Below are 21,881 nucleotides of genomic sequence, written 5' to 3' on the forward strand. Positions count from 1 at the left end.
AAGTCATCTTGCTTGGTTCTCCTCCCTTGCAGTACTTGGACTTCAGTGCTAACGGTATCAGTGTGTGAGCTGGTTGGGGGACGTGGGGAGAGGGAAAAAGCCCTGCACTGATTGAAAAATGAATTGTTGTCCTTGCTTCAGGTAAAAAGCAAGTGAAGCAGGAAATTGCTCTGTGTTTTCTTTGAGAGGAAAGCAGCTCTCATGTGGTTGTGCCAGAAGATAGGCAAAGATATAGTTCAGTTTCATTAACTCATTTTGATTGACAAAACAGCTGCAGAAAACACATTCAGCATTTTTTGCAGGTCTAAAAAAATTTCTGGGCATCACCATTTGAGAAAGATATTACATATTTTTGGTGTGTCTCAGGAAGACGCTCCTTAAAAAAATACATTAACTAGCTTGTTTATTTAATCAGCATTTCAGCTTGACACTTGCTTTGCAGTTCAGCACAGAAAATCATTGTGATAAAATATTTTGCTCCACATCCTCAGCAGGAAGTGCCTATGGAAGGACTGAGCCTCACATGCACACCTGTGCACCATCTCCATGCCTTACCCTTCACAGCTACGTTTTATACATATTAATTTGTCACTAACCTGACTGTTTTCGGGTGTTTTCCGTGATGATAGCCATGATCCAGCTCGCAATCTCCCAAGCTCAAGATGCACTAGGCCTTGGGCACACTTGGGAAAAAACAAAACATGCAGAGCATTTAAGTAGACATATAATATTTCGCACTCTCCTGAAGAGAATTATGTTTATATTCAGCACCACAACTCCATGAAGAAAACCACAAGGAATTCTCAAAACATTAACATTTGTATTTAGACAATACAAAAAGTACGGTCCCTGGATTTAGGTCTATCCTGAAGACTTATCCTGTTTGCTGAGGTCGTTACGAATCTTCCTGCTGGCAAACTACATACGGTCAATTGCCCAGTAAAAAGAAACAAAAGGCCCCCAACTCTTTAGATGACATTTGCCACAAACAATATGCATGAAAAAACACTTCAGAGGGAAAATGCTGCAGAAAAGGGGTGAATTTAACACATATAGATTCAACTTAATAACATACCCTCATATCACTGATTTCCAATTCTTAAATAGGTAAACTTTTGGCCACCCGAATGAAAAAAAGCAAGGAAATAATTAGGATTTCTGTTCAAGACTGAAAGAAATCATATGCAGAAACACTAGTGGTGATGGCAGGGGTAAAGGCCTTGTCTCCAGACGCAGTTTTGAACAGAAATGGGTGTGCACCATTGCTCCCACCCATGCTTTCATCCTTGGTACAGGCTGCTGGGCCTGGGAGCTGTACAGAGAATCTAACATCAGGCACTTGCAGCAGGCCATCCCCTGCCCTCTCCTCTGCCTCAAGCTGTCACATGCTTTCTAATGCAAAAAAGAAAATTCCCCCAGACTGCACAACTTCAGAGTATAAAATCACTCCCCTAAGATAGAAAGCTGTGCAGAAACTGATTTAAGCTGCCTTTTATAGCTGCAGGTTAGTGCAGCAAAGCCAAAGGCATTTCATTTCAGTGCTGACTTGTATCACTCTCAGGTTTCCAAATATTTTTCTAACATGTGAAATACAGTTACATTTTCAGATAAATGACTAAATACTTACTACATGTGTCTTTGTTTTCCCACTTCATATCATCCCACTTCTAAATATACATGGAGAAGTGATTTTAAATGAGTCTCCCGAAGTAATTTGAGATGAAATTCCTGTCTTGGCAATCAGTTCAAGCTGTCCTGCCTATGTGTAAACAGCACTTCAGAATAATTACCTTGCATAGTGTCAGTAACTGCAATTCAGTATCTTAAAATGTATTTTGTACTCACCTTAAGTATAGTGGCAACAGTCTCTTGTGAGGCATTTCTCATATCCTCTCCATTTACAGACAAAATCTGATCTCCTTGAATTAATCTTCCATCTAAGTCTGCAGCTCCTCCTTTAACAATGTCAGAGATAAACACTCCACTTCCATTTCTAACAATGCAAGAAGCATATGGCTAATTACACAATCCAATATTCTTTGGGAGACCAATTTAGATTACTTGCATTTAAGAGACATTAAAAGAAACCTGTGAGCAGAGGAAGAACTAGTTTTACACCCCATTCAACCATTTGAGTGTAAAAAAATCTATGTGTTTTAAAACCAAGGCATGTTTTGCTATATTTAATGCTGTTTTTCCCCTTGAACTGTTAGTTCTGACTGCATGATCCATAAAGATTAATGAAAAATACCACTTTGCATGAATAAAAATCCAAGGATCAGTCTAAGATGGAGTTAAACTACCTCCTGATGTGCCTGATATGAATTATGCAGCCTCAGATTTTTTTTCTGTATTCCCTCTAATGGTTCAGCTCAGTTTCTCTTTTAGACGCCTGGAGACCCCCACCAGAAGACCAGGGAGAAGTCTGCAGAAAAGACTTTTATAGTTTGCACATGAGTTATGCAGCAGAAAACCCAGCTTTGTGGCTGTCTGCCTGCAGTGGGCAGCGAGGCTTCTGAGAGTAGCAGGCTACCCAGACTGGGGGAAATGTATTTATTTATCAGCTCCGGCCTCCTCACGGGCAGTTCCCTCCCAGAGGCTGCAGGACCCCCCTGTGCTGGCCCCAGCTCCCAGAGCTCGCTATGGTGTGAGCTGGTGCCGACTGCAATGCCAAGATTTGGCGTTTGGTATCCTTCACCCTGAATGATATAACACTTCACAACCTGAATTATACCTGGGTATCATTTAAACGACTTCAGAAATTGAGCTAACTCTAACGTGGAAATCCCCACAAGCAAAGCACTTAGCAATAGTACAGAAAGTTTTGCACAGAAGCAAACGCGGGAGGGCTGGAGACTGTGATTACCATCTGCAAGGTAATTTACATAACCTAAATTAATTACCCAACCCACAATCTGTTCACAACACCTGGGTTAAACATTGCCACTCTTGTAAAAAACTGCTGCAGAAACTTTACTGACCGTATGCAGTCAGGATAATGACATGATGATTTGTAACTGAGAAAGTAAATTTTTTTTGGCAATACAGAAGAGCAACCACATGACTCTTGTGTACCAACACTGAGTGAGTGCTTGCCAGTGTCATGCCGTAAATCTCTTCTAGCAATGAAAGATTAAATCTATCAGTGCTCTGGTTTGAATGATCTAATAGCAATGGTTTAGAAATACATCAGTGAAAAGTCACATTTTATTAAGGAGCTGTTACCTACTACCGTATCTCAGATTCTGCTCTGAACTCACAGAACTGCTGTCTACAGCCCTGTACAGTCACTTTGATACTGTTCAGGATTTGGGTCTAACTCAGCCTCTTAGCTTCCACTGACATTGGTCCCTTTGAACCCGAGTAGGAGCTAGATCTAACTCACAAATCCATTTTCAAAGCCATATCCTGGTATTTGGAAATAATAAAGTTTCTTTCCCTGTTTTAAAATCAGAAAAGCCATGGCTAGTGCTTCTAAGCCCTGAGACACGGCTATGTTGAATCAGCAGAACAGTGAGCTCTGGGTTCTGCATGCGCCCACCTGGCCACACTCACTCAGAGCAGGACACCCGCTCTGTGCTGGGAGCCCTCCTGGGCAGCAGCAACCTTTGCTACACAGGTGTGTCATTGCTCTGATAAAGGAGCCAGGACCACAGTCCCATGGCACCCTTGAAATTACTTAGATCCAAAAGTTTGTTGCTTACAGGCTTTTTCCTTTTTTCATATTCCGTTTAATGGCTTGAGCTGCTCATACAGCAAAAAGCAAAATATTTCTCATTTGAAGTGCAGTCCGATCAAAGAGACACTCTTACCGTTTTCCAGCTATGCTGAGCCCTAGTCCCCGGCCCGTTTTCTTTTGTATATCTACATAGAAAATCTCTAAGTTTTCTTCATCTTTGTAATGCGCTTCATCTCTGTAAACAACCAACTGCACCTTCTGGGGCGTCTGTCTCAGCGCAGTGATAGCTTCTTCGTGGCTGGCAGTCCGCAGATCAATCCCGTTCACCTGAAATAATCAGTGTTTTTTTTCCAAATGACATGTATAAATGATCTTTTCATCACACCCTACCCTCGTGTGACAGGACAAATTTGTCAAATTGACTCCCCATAGCACTCTAATTTAGTGCTCCCACTTCCAGTGGTCCGAGCTCTTGGATCTCCTACTGAGTGCGAGTTCAGTGCTTTGTGCCACTGCCTGGAGTAAACCGCAATCATCAGAACATTTTGGCTTGTAAGTTTTGTGGGTGTTCTTCCCTTCTTTTTAAATGCTGGAACCTCAAACAATGCTTCTTTCTTACAACTAGACAAAGTGGGATGAGCTCCTTTGAGTTTCCTATATCTTTTACTGCTCAGATTGCTTCTCCCCCAGCTTTGCAATACCGCCAAGCTGAAAACAGAAGGAATCAGAAACATTAGCAAACGGCAATGGAGAAGCCCAGGCAGGACATATTAAATGGTTATTTTGCTTTGTTCCAATAGATGGCACACAAGACCGCTCCTGGAGCACTCAATTACATTTCTTTTACAATAACCTGAAAATGTGTTAGCATTTTAGTAATTTCAGATAGAACAAGAAGTTCTGATTGAATGCTGAAGTATTTAAAAAAACTATTGTAAATTGAAACTTAATCTCCTAATTTTGCCAAGCCTGAGCCACAGATGCCCTGTAAGGTGTTTGCCAATATTCTGTTGATGAAATCATCTTTTATTTGTCAATACCAAAAAAATCAATGCTTAAATATTTTTGAAGTCTCTTTAGGAAGTAGCATGAACTGTAGCTGAATAACAATACAATGTTAATGCACTTACACAGGATAACCAATTTTAAAGCAATGAAAATATTTCTCAACATTTCTAGATATGCAAAGTTATAATCATACTTAATTTTACATTAAATAATTATGTCTAATCTATAGTAATTATATTCTTTTGTACTAATTCTGCATACATTTATTTATACACTCTATTGGTATTCTTTTCTTGACACAGGCATCTATGTGTGCTTTATCAAACCAATCTGAAACTAATTCAGTCATCTTTCTGATCCATTAGTATGGCTTTTAAAAGCTGAAACAATATTATGGCACACAAACATTATCACTTTCCTGTTTGGCCAAAGAAGAATTAATTAACCCTCCCCATTTTTACCCCCTAATTATTGTGCTCTGTTAATACACAGTTATTTATAAAACGAAAACAACATTCAGCCTTAACACTAAAAAAATATTTTCAGTGCAAGAGCTGTAAAGACAACTCCCCAAGTACCCCTCACTATTTTTCTAACCCTACACACCAAAGCCTTAATGGCCATGCTGGGAATTTGTCCTGATCTGACAGCAAGAGGCTGCAAGCAGCTGCACTGAACCCCTGCCTGACGCAAGTTTCATTTGCAGACCAACACTTATTTCTTAACCCTTTCCCTCCGTGATTTTCATGCTTGTCTGCAGGAAAAACACTACATTTATCCACAGAAATTGTTCTGTGTGTTCACCAGTTTTATGAACTGTGGCCTGAAGGAGCAGGTAGCTCCCCCAGCAACGCCGCAGGCAGGCACTGTGAGTTTTTTAGCAGGGATGCTTGCAGTGATGCTGCAGCCACCCTCGCTGTCTCGCCCCACGTTCACCCAGCTCAGCACTTCGTTTGCAGGCAGTGCAGAGATACTGAAGTGGCAACGGTAGTGCAGGCCTCCGAATGAAAGATTAAACAGATGAATAATACTGAGCTATTGGACATGACAGCTGAACTATGTAATTCGAGAACTGCCTTGCTCAATTAAATTTAATATATTCTCAATTTGTACCTTCGGTTTATATGAATATATAAGGAAATATGAATTTGTCAGGATGATCTTAGTAACAGAAAAGAAGCTTCAAGTACAGATCCTACTCAATGATCTCTTTCCCCTAAATGAACCCTATGCTGCGTTGAATACAAGTATACATGACAAAGACATAAGGAAGCGCATACACAGAGAGACCCGTTTACCTCCAGAATTTGATCGCCAGCCCAAAGCCTGCCATCTCGGGCTGCTGCCCCTTCTTCATAAACTTCATGGATCACTATGGCATCCTGTGGGAAGAAGGGGGTGGTGTGAATCGTCCCTCCCAAACACCCCGCAAAGTGGCAGCCACGACCCACCCCACACAGCCCACTGCTCTGCAGTAAAAAGGCACAGCATTCCATGTCAGGATAAGCAAGACTGTAACACAGATTTATATGCTTTAAATATTTTGGGATAAGAATATTATTCCTGTAATCAAAATACAGATAGCTAGTAAAAAGGTAAAAAGGATTTTGTTCACCACTTCAGGGTAGTCTTGTCTAGAGCTTCTTAGGCTTCCATCATGTTTATACATTGGCATCAGCAGTATGTGAACTCAGTGTGAACTGTTGTATTAATATCGTCTACTTTTTATGATATTATTTAAAACCAGATTCTTTGGAGCTATGAATATTTTTAGGGACTTGGCATAGACCTCAGCTTTAAGCAAGAACTGAATGCCTTGTGGTAAATAGCGCTGGTTAAATCTGTAAGAAATGAAATCCAGAAGAAATGAACAATGGCAAATGTTAGTTTATTACTGAGGTTGGAAAATGTAGGCAGTGGCAGATGTAGCTTCAGGGAAGGTTTCAGTGATTTAATCTTATTGCCAGCAATAGATGTCCCCAAAGAAAAAGCATTACAAAGAACATACTGTTCTCTTGCTGGTGCTTTCCCTTTGCATTGTTCTGGTCTGTTTCTTTTTTTTTTTTTTTTTGTCTGAAACAAATAGGTGAACATCCTGCTGCAGCACTTCAGCTGCGGTCCTAACAGTTAGCAGGACGGGATGCTTCACTGTGCAAAATGTGCTTCTCTCTCCAGTTGCCACCAGCAAACACCCAGCCTTGGAGCAGAACTGGCTTCACTACAAACTCTAAAATGGCTCTGGATAAATACGTGGTGATTTTCAATTAGATATGTAGATATCAGATAACCCTTTTTCAGACAAATATACCCTCCAAAAACACTACGGTTGTGAAGTTCCTTCACCAGCTTGACGTACAAGTCAAAGCTGAGACTTTCCGCAGTGTTTGCAACAAAAGGCAGCGAGGTTAGCAGCGTGCGAGCCCTGCTGTGCACTGCCTTCCTGGAGCAGGAGCAGGAAATAGCTGCTGGGGTAGAACAAAGTACCTTCATGTTTTGAAAACACTGTTAGGTACTACATCTCTCATCACCAAGTTAACTCCCCCCGTGTTGCCTTGCAATCCTTTCCCGGCACGGATCATGCATGTTGAACAGAAAGAAAACTCAAATGCCCTTAAGCTAACGCTCTGATCAAGACAACATTGAGAGCATTATTCTCTTTCATTCCCATTACACTTTATTTAATGATGTGGACTTGTACCTACAGCTGCTCCATTGCTGCTGGAGCACAGCACCACTGTCAGAAGCTTCCTCTTTGATACATATACACCAGCCACTGAAAAAAGCCTGAAGGATTTTAATCTCAAATGGGTTACAGTGTCCCAGATGGGGGTGGGGAGATTTCCATCTACATAAATGAAGGAAAATACTATTAGCTGTCTACCAAGATAATTAAGAAAATAAAAAGAACAGGTTGATTAAAAAAAAACCATACACACACACACACACACACACTACTGGCAACTGCAGGGTTTTCTTGAAATAACTGAAACAGCTATTACCAGTGGAACAGAGTAACATGTGCACGTCCATCTCAGCAGCACTGCCAAAATCCTCTGCTACATGTCTTAGATCTTCTCTCAGTTGTGGGGTTTTGGTTGTTGTGGGTTTTTGGTTGGTTGGTTTGGGGTGGGTTTTTTTGTGGGGTTTGTTTTTGTGTGTGTGTGTGTTTTTTTTGGGGGGTGGGGGGTTACCTTTGTTTTAAAAATGATCATGTAACTCTAAGGCAACACAGGAGACACTTGTCTGGGTGAAAGCCAGGAGGGTGACAGTGATGTATATTTTTTCACCTGAAGCTGATCATGGGTAACTTTGGGAAAAAGCTGAGTCTGTGGTTTAGAACTTTCACAAGCACACTTCACTTCTAGTTTTTTAAACACTTCACAAAGGAAGGCATTTAGAAGCAGCCAACGAGATAACACAAAATATTGACCAGCTTGTTAAGACAGCATCGTTCAACTAGGACACACTAGGACAGTGCATGAACATGAGGTTCAGTAGAAAAATGGCAAGGTGACCACGTAAGAGCAGACTGGGCACGTACACAAGATGGTCAAATTAAACACTTTCAGACAGTATTTAACCTGATATTTCCTAACCTCTAAGCAAGGACCTTTCAATCACATTTCTTTGTTCTCCATCTGAGGTTGCTTTAAAAATGGTCAACAGACTGGAGTTACCAGCTTTTCCCAGTGCTGCATTATTAAATGTAAAAGTGCACATATCTAAAGCTCAGATTCAGGAACTACTGAACGTTTCAGTTTGAACAACCTGCATCATCTATTTGAAAAGACAACAATTTAGTATTATACTGCCATTCCTGCATGTTTTAGAAGTCAGACCTAGGACTAAAAATACATATGGCATGAAAAGGTACATTCCTGTTTGGTCTGTGCCTGCTCTGAAGAAGGAAACATCTCACTGACCTGCCAAAGTACTGTTTTTCTTAACTAGGCTTTTTTTGAAGTAGTGTAGTTGAATCGGGCTTATCAAATCGATTAAAAACAGAATGAAGCAATGTGTCCATGATGTACAGTAAAGATTTAAAAATAGTCCATAAGCATATATATGAGAGTCTTGCCTTCCTTAGCTTATAAATGATGATGAACAGACATCTTCCCTCTGATACTTCTGGGATCAGCTCAATGTACATTTAACCCAGAAGTAATCTTTTTCCATTGGATCTAGTGGGATCTGGCTAAGACTCTGTTTTAAATCATGACAAATCACTAAAAACAAACTACTGATGTTATTGAACATTTCTAATTACGTCAATATTTTAAAGACATTTACATGGTAATGAGATGTAATGTCAGACTCTAACCATCTAAGCAAGCCCCAATCTGTAATGACTCTATTTGACATGGTATGGATTTAAGCTGTAACACCCCTCTCAGTGCCTCAGAAAAATAAAATTTAGGACCTATCATGACTAAAACAACACAAAGCTTTTATTTAAAGGATGGGTTTTGGTTACTGAACATCCACAGCTCCTGCTTACTAGCTTCAAATTTAGTTGCGTGCTTGATATCTCTAGAAGGCAAGGCCTAAACAGTTCAAAATCAATAGAGAGGGAGGAAGGGAAAGCGGCGTCAACATTCATCCAGAGGTTGTGAATTTGTGGTGGCTCTGGACAGATTTTCACTCCCATCCCTCCCCATCTACTTTCACTACCAGTATCATATAGATAATGGCACACCATGATATAGCTTGGCACAGTTGCAAAAACTGTTCGTGCAGAAGGGGGAAATAAAAACACTCTCATATCAAGAGCACAGTTGTTTAAAGAAAGATATCCAGCTGTTGAAAGCAGATACTTCATAAGGTTTACAAACCCATTCAAGAAACTGGAGCTTTAATCTTTGTATATTTTGACAAAGAATAGACTGGAACCATTATACAAATTGGGAATTAATGCAAAGTTGAACATTTCTTGTATGGAATGGAAGGATGCGGAGTACAAGCCAGGGCATATAAACAGCATTTTTCTATGCTAAACAAAGTCCACGCTCAAAGGCGTAAACTTAGACTATCCAACCATGAAAACACTGAAGGACAAAGTAGAAGGGAATTAGTCTGCTACTGCTAATGTACTGGGCTGAATAATGCTTATATTGAAGGCTATTGAAGGGCCTGCAGTCCAATGAGATGAAGCTGAATGTAGCTGACTGCACATACACACTACGTGCAAGCCAGAATAGTTCCCAAACATGGCAAGAGCATACCTGGTTCATACACGATATGCACCATATCTGTTAACAAACAGTAATGCTTACCAAACCTGCTACACAGTATACTAGATGGTATTTTGTGAGGTTCAGATTTGAGCTGTGGGACAGCTACTCCCCTCACTCTCACTTTACCAGCAGAATACCACTGTGATTGCACAGCCTTCTTGAGCAAAGGGAAGGCACGCGAGTGACAACTCTCACACTGACTCTGACAAAATGCGGTTTTGACTGTGGAAAAAAATGAGACAAGCAGAAGAGTTCATGGAGCCTCTTGGTCACACCTTGAAGATCAACGTTGGTGCAGAGCAAATGACAACTGAATAGTGAGGGCAAGACAACTTCACAGAAATTAGCCCTCAATCTGAGAATCCAGTTCTGGAAAACACAACCTGTAAAATGTGCACAGCATGATCTACATTGCATCACCTTCTGTCTGAGAGAGAGGAATAGCCCTAAACTCTTGGGTAATTGGATCTCAGCTCCTCCCAAAGCTGTGGATATTTTTTCTGCTTGATTTATAACAACTTCAGAGACCTGGCAGGGAAAGAATATCACACTCACCCATCAGCAGAGAGCACAAATAGAAATGCTAACATTAAGAATTAAATTCAGTAAGAGTGACAGCTTAATCTTTGTATCTTAAATGCCAAGAACTGGTATGGCAGAGATCCCAGGCAATGACCACATAGCACCCTCTTGATTGAGCCTTTGGGAGAAAGGTGGTAAACTCAGCTTCCTATTCAGGAAAATCACTGACCAAGCGAACCTTAAAAGCCTGCAAGACCATAAACAGGGGTGAGAGAGTCTCACAAGCTGTCTGGCTTGGACTGCTCACACGTTTTCTGCAAGTTTATAGCTTCTGAGCCAGCCTCTCTAGTGTTTCTTTTCTTCTATGCAGCTGTTCTTCAGAAGGACAAGCAGCAGCTTTCAACACAGGTGCCCTTTGCCACTGAAAATCAGCCCCCAGACTGTTATCTGCAAATGCTGGGAGTAGAGGGTGAGGGAGTAAAAGGACACAAGACATGAAGGAAGCTGAAACATTAAGTACTGTGGATATTCTGATTAAGTTGTATCATGTGATAAAAGGTGGAACAGTATGCAAGAGGGGAGATTTCAAAAGAACTGGAGCAGAGAAATCCCCACATACCTGGTGTTGGCTGGATTTGGCAAGGAAAAAGGCCTGAATTTTGGTAAAGAGGCTTCTTGCATGGTACTGAATAGTCCTTATCTAGTAAGATCATTCATAACAAGCTATTTCTTTAACTGAGCTAACATTAACTTTGTTTTGAATTTATCGTTGCTGTTCTATTTCAGTCTACATAACCCAGCCACTATTTTGATATGATCAAAGGCACTTCACAGAAGAAAGGTGAACCACTACACATCGAGGAGTGCAATAATCATCAGAACAGAATGACACCGAGTAAGATACTCAGTTATATATGAGTTGTTTGAAAATCCATGACCATGTTTTCCAAGATGTGAATTTTAATGTGATAATCATTAGACAAAAAATCCTCCAAAGAGTCCTGAGAGTAGAAACCAGATCCATAGTTCTGCCCCCTAGCTACAAGGCTCTCTACTACCAGAGCATCACCTGCCATTTGTCCCGGACCAAGGGAGGAAAAGGTACCTGTCTCCCAGACAGACACCTCTCAGTGCACACGGACAATGATGCTGAAAGTCCAGGTCAAAAGAGAGACACCAGATTTTGGGGAACTTACGTGGTTGGGCAGTGCTAGAAAGCAGGCAGGGCAAACTGTTGGAATCTCATGAATTTTACATGCCTGTATCTCAGTTTGGTCTGTAGTTAGGTGAACGAATCCTACCGCTAACCATAACTATGTACTTGGTGTAAGAAATGAAGATTTCTGCATGGATTAGAGTACTTTCCTCAGGAAGCAAAGAAGTAAGCTACATATAAAACAACATTCAGGAAAAGATGTTTTCTGATTTAGTTGACAAGTTGTGTTTTCCCAAGCTAATATTACACATTTCCAACAAATTTCCTACATAGCTACAAATGTTAGACTAAATTAGCATTTATTAAAGATAATAAAGCTACAAGGGTTTTTGCAGACTGCAGGATTACAGACTTATCTCTTTCCCAGGGCAAGTACAATATCATTAGTTATTTCCTTTTATAATACGTTGTCCAGAGCAGTAAAATAGTTGTTTCATTTTTACAGGCTGGTTCACAGATAAAGTAGAAATCAACTAGTTGCACAGTGTGTTTTGCTTAAGAATTAGCCCCATATAAGAATCTGTCAGTAGTTAAAATAAATCCAGCTGCTGGTTACTTGTAGGCAGAGGAAATTACAACAGTTATGTTATGATCTATGATCTTCCATTTGCAGATCTAAGTGGAATCTAAAAGATAACGGTTCAGCAACAAAAGCTGAGGGTAAACTCCAAGCAAATCGCTTGACTTCTTAAAGGGTTTTATCTAACTCATCGTGCTGCATATACCTCCTTCTAACATTCAAATATTTTGCAATTGCTGGCATTCACAAACCATTAACAGGCACCCAAAATCCTAAGCCAAACACTACTGTAATAAAACAGGCTATATAATGTAAAAATGTATTACTGTGTTAATGTAAAAATGCTTTACATTGCATGATACTGAAAAACTTCTCTACTCAAGGTCAAAACAAAAGGTCTGTTTCCCATTTAAGAACAAGCCCTTGCAAGAGATGGTGTTCACTTGCCAACTTTCATAAAAAAGATTAATCCACAACATCAATATGAATATAATTTTTCATACTAAAATACAGATTTATTTTAAGGAAGTGGATAATATTTGTATTACATTTTATAGGCCCCTATAGTTACATCTGGTCCTTATTTATTTAAATTTTATTCAGCTTGCATAATATTTTTGCTTACAGTTATATTCTCTAAGATCAGAAAAGCTAAAACCTGAAAATTCAATGGCACTATTCATTAACATTCCTTCGGTCTGCAGTCATAGACATTTGCAAGCTCTCCTTTGATTCTGAAATAATAAAACTAAGGTAATAAGATGTTTAGTGTAAAAATATATGACTTAAGTCAGAATGATAGAAAGAGCTATGTTTCTATGAATCACATGCCAAAGCAAACCAAAGTTTTTCAAAAAGTATACATGCTCATTTTAGAGGGAATAATAAAACACAGAACTACATATTAAAATGTTAACTCTCTCACTCTCATTATTAAAAAAGAAAAGTTAAAATTTACAGTGTACAGTGCATAACACAGGTTATAAAGAATGCATGAGATCCTGAATGCATATGACACAGGAAGCCAAAAGCAAGTGGTCTCAAACAGCACCAAGCAAGATACTCCTGAAGTCCATTCTGACATGTCCTACTGCTTTTGTATATCGTTAGCTTAAATTTTATGGTTGATTTACACTCCTGGAAGACACCAACTTCTTCAAGCAAGGCACTGCTACACAAGCTAGGTGCATAGTCAACTAAAACCTTGCCAAAGATCCATCAAATACATGATTTGCAAATCTTACCATGCTAATTCCCATTTGTGATAACTCACGTACAAAGCAGTTTGTTTTTTTCATGCTGTTGTAAGCTAATGTCCTTCTGGAATTATGATGCATCCACCAACTCCATTTTAACATTATCCAACCAAGAGTCAAAGCAATTCCTCACAATTTCAGGCTAACTGCATTTACCACTCTGTCATTAAATTGCCTTCTGTATTATAAATGTGGGTGATGGTTAAGAAGTGACTGCATTTTATTCTCTCCCAACCGCAAACTTTTCCTCTACAACACCCAAGCCACGATTAAAAACTTAGGACTTCTACTACCATTTTTCATTCTATTGTTCCATTCATTGTGCGATAGACTTAACAGCAACAGTATCTATAGCCAATATATTGCTGAAACCCTCTTGAGGCCAATACCTTGCTTTTCATTTGTAGTTACAAGGTAAGCATATTCCACTAAAACAGTTTCAGACTTAGCTGCACTTGATGACTGTCTACAAAGTCACTCAGACCTCAGCTGTCTATAATTGATGGAAGTTATTTTTACCTGAATCTAAATATAACTGAGGTGGGAGGGAGGGAAGAAAATTCAACCAAGGGAGAACAAAGTGTATAGTAACACAGAAGTCACATCAGCCCTCACGTTTAGGTAGGTTCCCACTGCTGACTGCAGCATGGTACAAAACAGATACCAGACTTGGCTTTGGCGTTAGTAACAGCCTGCTCTTGGCAGCGTGAAGATCCTAGCAGGGTAATCAGTCCTCACAGCTCCAGGGGCAAACACTGGGTCTTGAAGAGCTACAATTTAAAGTCACAGTTTTCTTGATTATTCCCTTACCCCTCCTTAACAGATGGGGTTTATGCAAGGTATTACTCACCTGAACTGACAGAATGAATCTAAATATTCTTCTGTCAAACTGCATCCCCACCATCACGAAGCTCCCCCTGCTCTGCCACAAGCCAGAAAGCCTTCTGGGCTAACCGAGGTGATTACAAAAGCTTTTTCCTCCCAGACTCTGGCGTTACCAGCTCTCACACCAACTAGTGTTAGCTGAGTGCAGGCGTATTCTGTTACTTTTTGGAGCATTGCTAAAGTGTTCCAGTTCCCTGGCTTTGTGGATCACTTTCTTTTACAGATGGAGTACCTTAAAGTTTGTTAATTGCCTTAGAAATGATTTTTATTAAAGCCAGCTGAATGCAAAAGTAAAAAAAATATATGTTTTTTTTAAAGTAGACAACCCACTATAAAAATTCTGCATAAGCAGTCTGTTGTCATTGTCAATAAAGAAGATGCAGGATAAAGTATGCTTCTCTTCTTCCTTTCTATGTAAGGTTCAGATAATGACTGCCTCCTAGCTACTCCACTTCCAAATAGCCCCTAGGTTACTGCTCCTGCACTCTTTTTTCCTTTTATATCGTAGGTACCTCTTCAGTACTTAACTGTGATTTCAAGCCCCAGATGAGCCTCTCCAGTATCCTCCCCTCCCAGAGTTTTCTAACCCTGTCTAGGGGAAATGTCCCCATGCTAGCCTCCACTGGCCTTGAAACCACTGAATCCCCTCTGGCATGTCTGAGTGTCTTAATCACCCAGGCAGCAAATAGAGAGTCAATAACCGCAAGTAATCAACTCAACTTTTACTAAATTATTCAGCTGGAAACAAAACAGTGCTCCCACCTACTAAGAAAATGTTCGTATCTTACAGTGATGCTTTTCCATTGTACTGCCAAGAATAAAATCCCTGTAAATTGACAATTCTGTTTTATAGAAAATGGCTCATTGCAAGTTGCTAACTGGACAAGTCATTGCAGCCTTCACCCACTCTGAGGTGATAACGGGGTTCGGATGAGGTAACCCCACATGCCATCTGGAGGAGTACCAGGACACCTTTTTTTAAACAATTCCTTGATGCCCTGTTCTCAGATGATTTAAGAAGAAAGCCTCATAGAAACTTTCTGGCAAAACAGTTTCAGAGGAAAAAGCCCATTACTTCAAACCAGATTATTTGCCTTGAAACAACTAATGCAGAATGCAACAAATCCAAAGACTAACAACTGAGGGACACTTCCTAAATTTATGGTGAAAAACTGGGCTACCGGGTGCTGCCAGTCCTGCGTCTTGCAGGGCCAGTTATTAGTCCTGGACCTGCACAGTCCTGGCCTGTGCAGCCTTGGGCCAGCTGGCCATGCCAACACTGGCTTGCTGCTGTGAACGCCCAAGTGTGAAAGCTGAACTCCCCATCTAACTAGGCGTCATAGCTTGTCTAGGCTCAGAGCTAGCAGTCCAAGCACAAGCGTGCAGCTTTCAGAGCTGCACCACAGGCATTGCCCAGACAGGTCTGCTGCATTCATGAATCCGGGGCGTCCCATGGCTGGAGCGGTTCAGGCGCCCTGGGAGCACTGGCAGCTGCCGGGTGACAATGACACCCCTGTCAGGTTTATGGCTGCTATTAGCAGTGGTGGAGCCGACAGGCATTTATGTACAATTCAGCAACCGAGGGAGACGAGAGGGCAGGACGGTGTCCTGGGGAGCAGCTTAGAGCCTTAAACCTCATTTGGGGATGTTTCTGAAAACACTTCTTTTTTTTTTTTTTTAAATTCCTACTCTGAGGTTACTTTTACAAGTTTGACTGGACTACAACCAAAAAAAAAAACCTCACAAATTGAAAGTCCTGTACTTCAGCCAGCTCCACTCAGTTTAATTGCTTTAAAGCAGAGGCCATGTGTTGTGTTCTCTCAGGGGTACATGGGAAGGTAAAATGAAAGACAGTGAAGAAAAAGTAAAAATTAAAATCAACCCTTGGAATAAAATTAGACTGCTTAAGGGCTATAGCAGTCTAAAGATCAATGACATTAAGACAACTCTCAAGGACAATCCTTCCTTCCCTGTGCCTCTTCTACAAGCACATCTTTCCAGCGGATGCTCTCCTGCTCCCCTAAGCACAGCCACAGTCCTTGCTTATAATACATGCAATTTGAAAGGTTTTGCAAGTTTAATGGGATGGTCATCTCAACAAAAAACATTTCACAGGGGTTAAGACATCACTTTCCAACCTCCTGAACAAATTAATCTCCCTGCTCACAGGCTGTATTTTTCAAGTCTCTACTTGGGTGATTTCTGATGAGATTCCTAAGGTTATGGCTTAAAAGTTGCACTTGATATTTCATTTTGAAGTACTGTGTCCCTTTAGCAGGCAGCCAGATTTATTCCAAAAGCTGGGACTGTACATTATGTGTTTAAGAAAGATTCAAAATATTCCAAAGTAAGCTTTTCCCATCACACATGAGCTGCTGTCGTGCACCAGTGTTGACTACTAGCACTCAGTTAAACATTTTTAGACCAAGTGTATTTTAATACCACATTGATGAGGCCCTTACACTCTTGCCATAACCCCCTTAGACTGGACAAGTTCTATCAAGGCACAGCTTCCCTCTATTCCCCGTACCAATAAATTACTTCTGAGACCCTAGGAACTGGGGTTAATAGCCTTCATCATTTTGTAGGCACTTGCACACCTGTGCAGGTATGAAATAAAGATACCCCAGTAGAAAAGGGAGTAAGAAACATGTGTTCATGTCTTGTTTTCTCAGACGACAAAAATGTAAAAGAAAAAGTCTCTGCAGCTGTTTGTGGCACACGCAGGCACTGCTCCAGCAGATTCACCCCTATTCTGCCATGCCTTTTCTTGTCCCTGGTGGAGCACATTTCCATGGTCCTGTCAGGGCATCTCACCTCTATTGTTTGTGTGCGCCATCTGAACTACAAGAGTATGAAAGGCAGCATCCCTGCTTCATGACTGCAGAGATGTCTATGAATGGTGCTATTCTCATTCTTTCCAAATTTAATCTGGCAATTCCTGCTTCAAAAAGAGCTAAAAACACCAAAACTTGAACTGCTGAAGCCAGTTATAGCTTCATTTTAATTTCTCTGCACTGCAGAAAACAGTGGGTTTTGGATACACAATTTCTGCCACACAAGACCTTCAGAAGTGATGAACATAAGCATAATACATATGTAAGTAGGAAGCTGTAAGTCAATTTATATTGCCTTTTTTAAAATAAAAAAGATGTCCATCTACATTCCCAAGTTAAAAACAAATGATGGAGAGCAAGACAAGGTTCATCACTCAGCTCCATGTTCCCAATTTTGTAATATTTTCTCTCTAGTCCATAAACCGCAGAAAGACAGAAACTTTCCTACTATCCTGAGTAGTGTTTTCTTTTACCCCTCCTCATTTTGTTATGTAAACTTGATTTCAACTCTTTAACAAAAGGTTTTTTGCCTTCATAGCAAAACAGGAAGGCATCAAAATAATTTGAGGGAGATAAATAACACAAAGTAGACAGAGCAATGATGATCCCAGCAGCTAAAGACACAACCCTGGCTACCTGCTTGAGGAGAAGGGCTTGCACACACCGTTTTGGATAAGCAAGGTATGAAGAATCCCAGAGAGGGTCTCTGCACATGGTAAACGATCAGACTAGACTGTGGTCTCACAAAAGCAACTTCTTTCCTATGAAACAACATTGCTTGCCTTCGAATAAGCAGATTCAGAAATATTAAAAGAAACAGGGACTCATTTTGGTAAGATCCATAATATGAGGATCAGAAATATGGGGTGTCGGACCTTCCTCCCCTCATGAATTTCAGTTACTGCAATCAAGTGCATAGATTTTTAGAATAAATTCCTAGGAGGACACTTTAATGAATAAACTAATGAAAGTATAATTCTTAACCAAAACCATTTACAATTTAAAGAATAAAATCCTTTCAATTTTTCTCATCTGCTTGGTAAAGCAGATATTTATAATTTTCATTTATTTATATTAAAATCTCATGAAAGACATGTACCAGACTGCATCTGACAGACTGCCATGTATTATTTCCAAATTCCAGTTAAATGAAAAAGCAGATAGATGACGCATGCTGAACTTCATATGTTTGAATTTACTCAACACCGAGGAGCTTGACAAAAACGGGACTGGGTACAAAAGAGCACATGGCTGGACAGACTGAAAACCATATAGGCTGAATTAACCCTTCAACATAACTCAGATCTATCTCCATGTGAAACAGAGCAATTCATCCCAACTCTACATAACTGGAGACTTGGATAAATGGGACCAAAAGCTGAACCTTTTCCAATTTCAGCTTTAATACTGTAAAAGATGCAGCCTACACTTTGCAAAACAAAGCTTTCTTTTTTCTTTCAACTTCCTTGGGTTTCTTCCCTTTTTCCTTGCTCTGGAGAAGGATTACTACATTGCAACTGTCTGTAGCTGCTGACACTGATAGCACTTCATTGCTTAATGATGACCACCATCATATTTTCAGGAACAACTGCATATAACAGACCAGCTCTATTGCTTTAAGTGTCTCTGCAGCAGCAGGGGATCCAGGAGAACCCAGTAAAGACACCTCTGCAGCAGACTTGTTTACTGAAAGAACTGAATTTGACATTTGAAAACAAACAATTTGACATTCTGTTATACTGCAACATAGCATCTCAAACGAAAGTGGAGTAGAAACAGCAGAGACAGAGAAGGGTTTAGCATAACTAACTTTCCAAGTTTACACTTGGACTGATACATTTTAATTTAGCCGAAGATAATTAAAAAAAAAAAAAAACAAACAAAACAACCCAGCACATCCAAGAGCAAGATTAAGCAAAAAGACACAGAAAACAATAAAAGATTACCTTTGGTTTACCTCTGTTCAGCAAGGGTTTTTGTTGGCAGAGAGATAAATCACAGTTTGTTTAAACAGCTACTAAGCATTTATGCTCTCAAGACAGAGGTGTTAACCTTGCTGAAGTAGCTCTACCTCTATGACATTAATTTCTAGTCCAACCATTTTGGTAATGTACCTGCTTGAAACCCTTAATGCACAATGGTTAAAAAATAATATATATTTGCAAACTCTAATCGTAACAGAAAGCACTACTGACACACAAACCTTCCAATTTAAACAGGAACAGTAAACAACTGATCTGATACAAGACAAAATTATCAATTTGTTATTGGAGATTGTAGTTGCTCGTTTCTCCCCCTGTACTGAACAATTCATTAGAGCAATTACAGATTAATGGCATCATTAATTTCTATGTTTTGTCTGTCTTTGTCTCCTAATCTTTAACAGATACAGTAAACATTAGTTTAACAGAAACTCACCAGTGGAGTGTCTTTCCCCCCGACGATGCTGAGTCCTAGGCCTGACCGACCCTTAGATATCTCTATAGTCATCTCCTGCCCCGGAACTATGGCACACGTTGCTGGATCCACAGGTAATGGGGGTGGAATGATGCCTAAGAACATGAAAAGGTAAAGAAATCACACTTTTCAATGAGAAAGTGAAAACCACCAAAGGAATCGTATGACAGCAACTAATTAAGCTCTTGTGTTTTGCTCTTCACCTTTACAAATCTAAATCAAACTACTATTCTGAGACACTTCTGAAGTCTCTAAATCAGAACAGCTCCAGAGCTCTGGGAGTAAAGGTTTAGAGTATATGTCTGGGAGGACATTTACTTCAGTTATAACTTATACAATTCAGATCACGATGGCAAGGTGTATTATTCCATTCACGACAGATAAGGCCACGACCCAACACTGGAATGGACAGGATGTCCCAGACTGCCTGTCCTTCTGTTTTTATTTAATTAAAAGGAGGAACAATGCCATTGTATATTAAAGTCGAGAAAAACAAGCAAAGACATCTTCAAGCTCTCAAAAATTATAAAATGAGAGAAAAACACAAACATTTTATAAAGTAACTTAAAATAGGTCATTCGATGTTCAAAGAAAGAATCTCAGCAAAAGTCATCTGGGGAAAAAAAAGAAAAGATCCATCGTGGGTTAGGGTACTAAATATACACTATATTGGTGGAAAAAATAACTGGTTCATACTATGGCTGGTGACTTCTGCCTCTGGAGAAAGATACGTAGGTGCTGGCACCAGGGGTATCTCCTGTAAGTTCACTGGTACATTCGTTGCAGTTTTGGATTGTTTGATCTGGTTGAGGACCTAAAAGCAAAGCAAAGCAACGCAGAAGCAAAAGAGATCAGAGAAAGGCATATTATCTGCATATCATCATTAGTTGTTGATTATCATACCTTATTAAATCCACTGAGCAAATAAAAGGGAAACAAGCAATAAGCACCGATGAACAGAAAATGTTCTCTTCATAAATAAATGGAAAATCATGATGACTGGATAACTGTGCTTCCAGAAATGCTCATATAGGAAGTAGGGACAGGACTACACCTTTCTCAGTTGTGCCTTTCATACCAAATAACACAGGGTTTCTGATTGGTTGGTTTGGGGTGGTTTTTTTTTGTTTGTTTGTTTTAATATTAAACAGCCAAGAACACCCCTGACATTATCCTGTGTGACTATTCCCACATAATTAAAGAGAAGCAAGTAATTTTTTAAGTTTCCCCCCAGGAAAATAATTTTAATATCTCCCCAGTTAACCCCTTGTCCCCGTAAATCATGCAATCTTCAACTAGATCAAGACCCCAGAACCCCCTCTTATTGGTTAACATAACCACAGATACATTTTCTGGGAGCTGCTCCTCCACTTCCTGCTGATCCACCAGCACTTGTTTGCCAGCTTTAGATTTCATGTCCTAAAAAGTCAAAAAAGAAAGTAAGGTGTATTGAAAATGTCACATTAGCTTACATCAAAACCAGGGAAACAGTAATATTTCATCATACAAGTACACTTGTAGCACAACACAAAACTGAAGCCTGGAACTTAGAAGTAGAAAAAAAATAGTACGAATACAGGGAATACCAGGAATGACTGAAAACACACCGAACAGTTTTAAAGGCATACAATATAAGGAAAGGGCTTTTTGGGTGGAGATTATCACGCATAGTCTATATTGCTCCTGAGCAATAAGAAGCTCTAAAGAAAAACGAAGTGCATTCTCTGGGGCAATGAGGACAGCAATTCCCATGCTGTGTGGAAACATGCAGGTATTTATGTGCCAAACCTGTAAGCACACAGGTAGCTGAGACCCTCTGGTGCCTAAGGGGTTCAGGGTCATCTGTTCTCTCCTTCCCCCTCCCTTTGTCAGTAGTCCTCAAAAGCACTGAGCATGCTGCCAACACGTAAATAAAGTAACTGCTTAAAGTGCATCGTCCAGCCTCACTATAACTATCTCAAACAATGGCACTTCAGTCACGGGCTCCGCTTGTATCCTAAATTTCTTCCCATACCCTTGCAATACACTAAAAAATATTTTTTATCTCCTACTTCTACAGCTGCTTCCAGACAGTGTCCTCCCCTTGTTAGCGCTTAGCCAAACTTAGGCCACTTTGATCACAGTATTAGTTATCTTACCCCATGTTAAAAAACCCTGATAAACAGTCTACATTCCAGAAAATCTGAGTACAAACTTGAAAAGACAACAGAGATATTCTGCATCTCAAAAGAATTTCTAATTAAGGTGACAATTCATCCATTTAAAAA

General features: G+C 40.0%; 1 protein-coding gene across 6 annotated transcripts in view; it reads right to left on the reverse strand.

Annotated features, from left to right (window-relative positions):
* The window catches only part of PATJ (PATJ crumbs cell polarity complex component), a 156,516-nt gene that overhangs the window by 15,402 nt on the left and 119,233 nt on the right, over nt 1–21,881 (reverse strand). For all 6 annotated transcript variants that reach the window (XM_064454937.1, XM_064454934.1, XM_064454933.1 and 3 more), the window contains 7 exons: nt 20,962–21,033; nt 20,311–20,428; nt 19,576–19,709; nt 5,986–6,069; nt 3,813–4,006; nt 1,846–1,993; nt 597–683 (listed from right to left, as the gene is read on the reverse strand). In XM_064454937.1, coding sequence (XP_064311007.1) covers nt 597–683; nt 1,846–1,993; nt 3,813–4,006; nt 5,986–6,069; nt 19,576–19,709; nt 20,311–20,428; nt 20,962–21,033 — 837 coding nt within the window. The remainder of the gene's footprint in view (nt 1–596; nt 684–1,845; nt 1,994–3,812; nt 4,007–5,985; nt 6,070–19,575; nt 19,710–20,310; nt 20,429–20,961; nt 21,034–21,881) is intronic.

This window comes from Phalacrocorax carbo, chromosome 6, assembly GCF_963921805.1.
Source record: "Phalacrocorax carbo chromosome 6, bPhaCar2.1, whole genome shotgun sequence".
Taxonomy (NCBI): domain Eukaryota; kingdom Metazoa; phylum Chordata; class Aves; order Suliformes; family Phalacrocoracidae; genus Phalacrocorax; species Phalacrocorax carbo.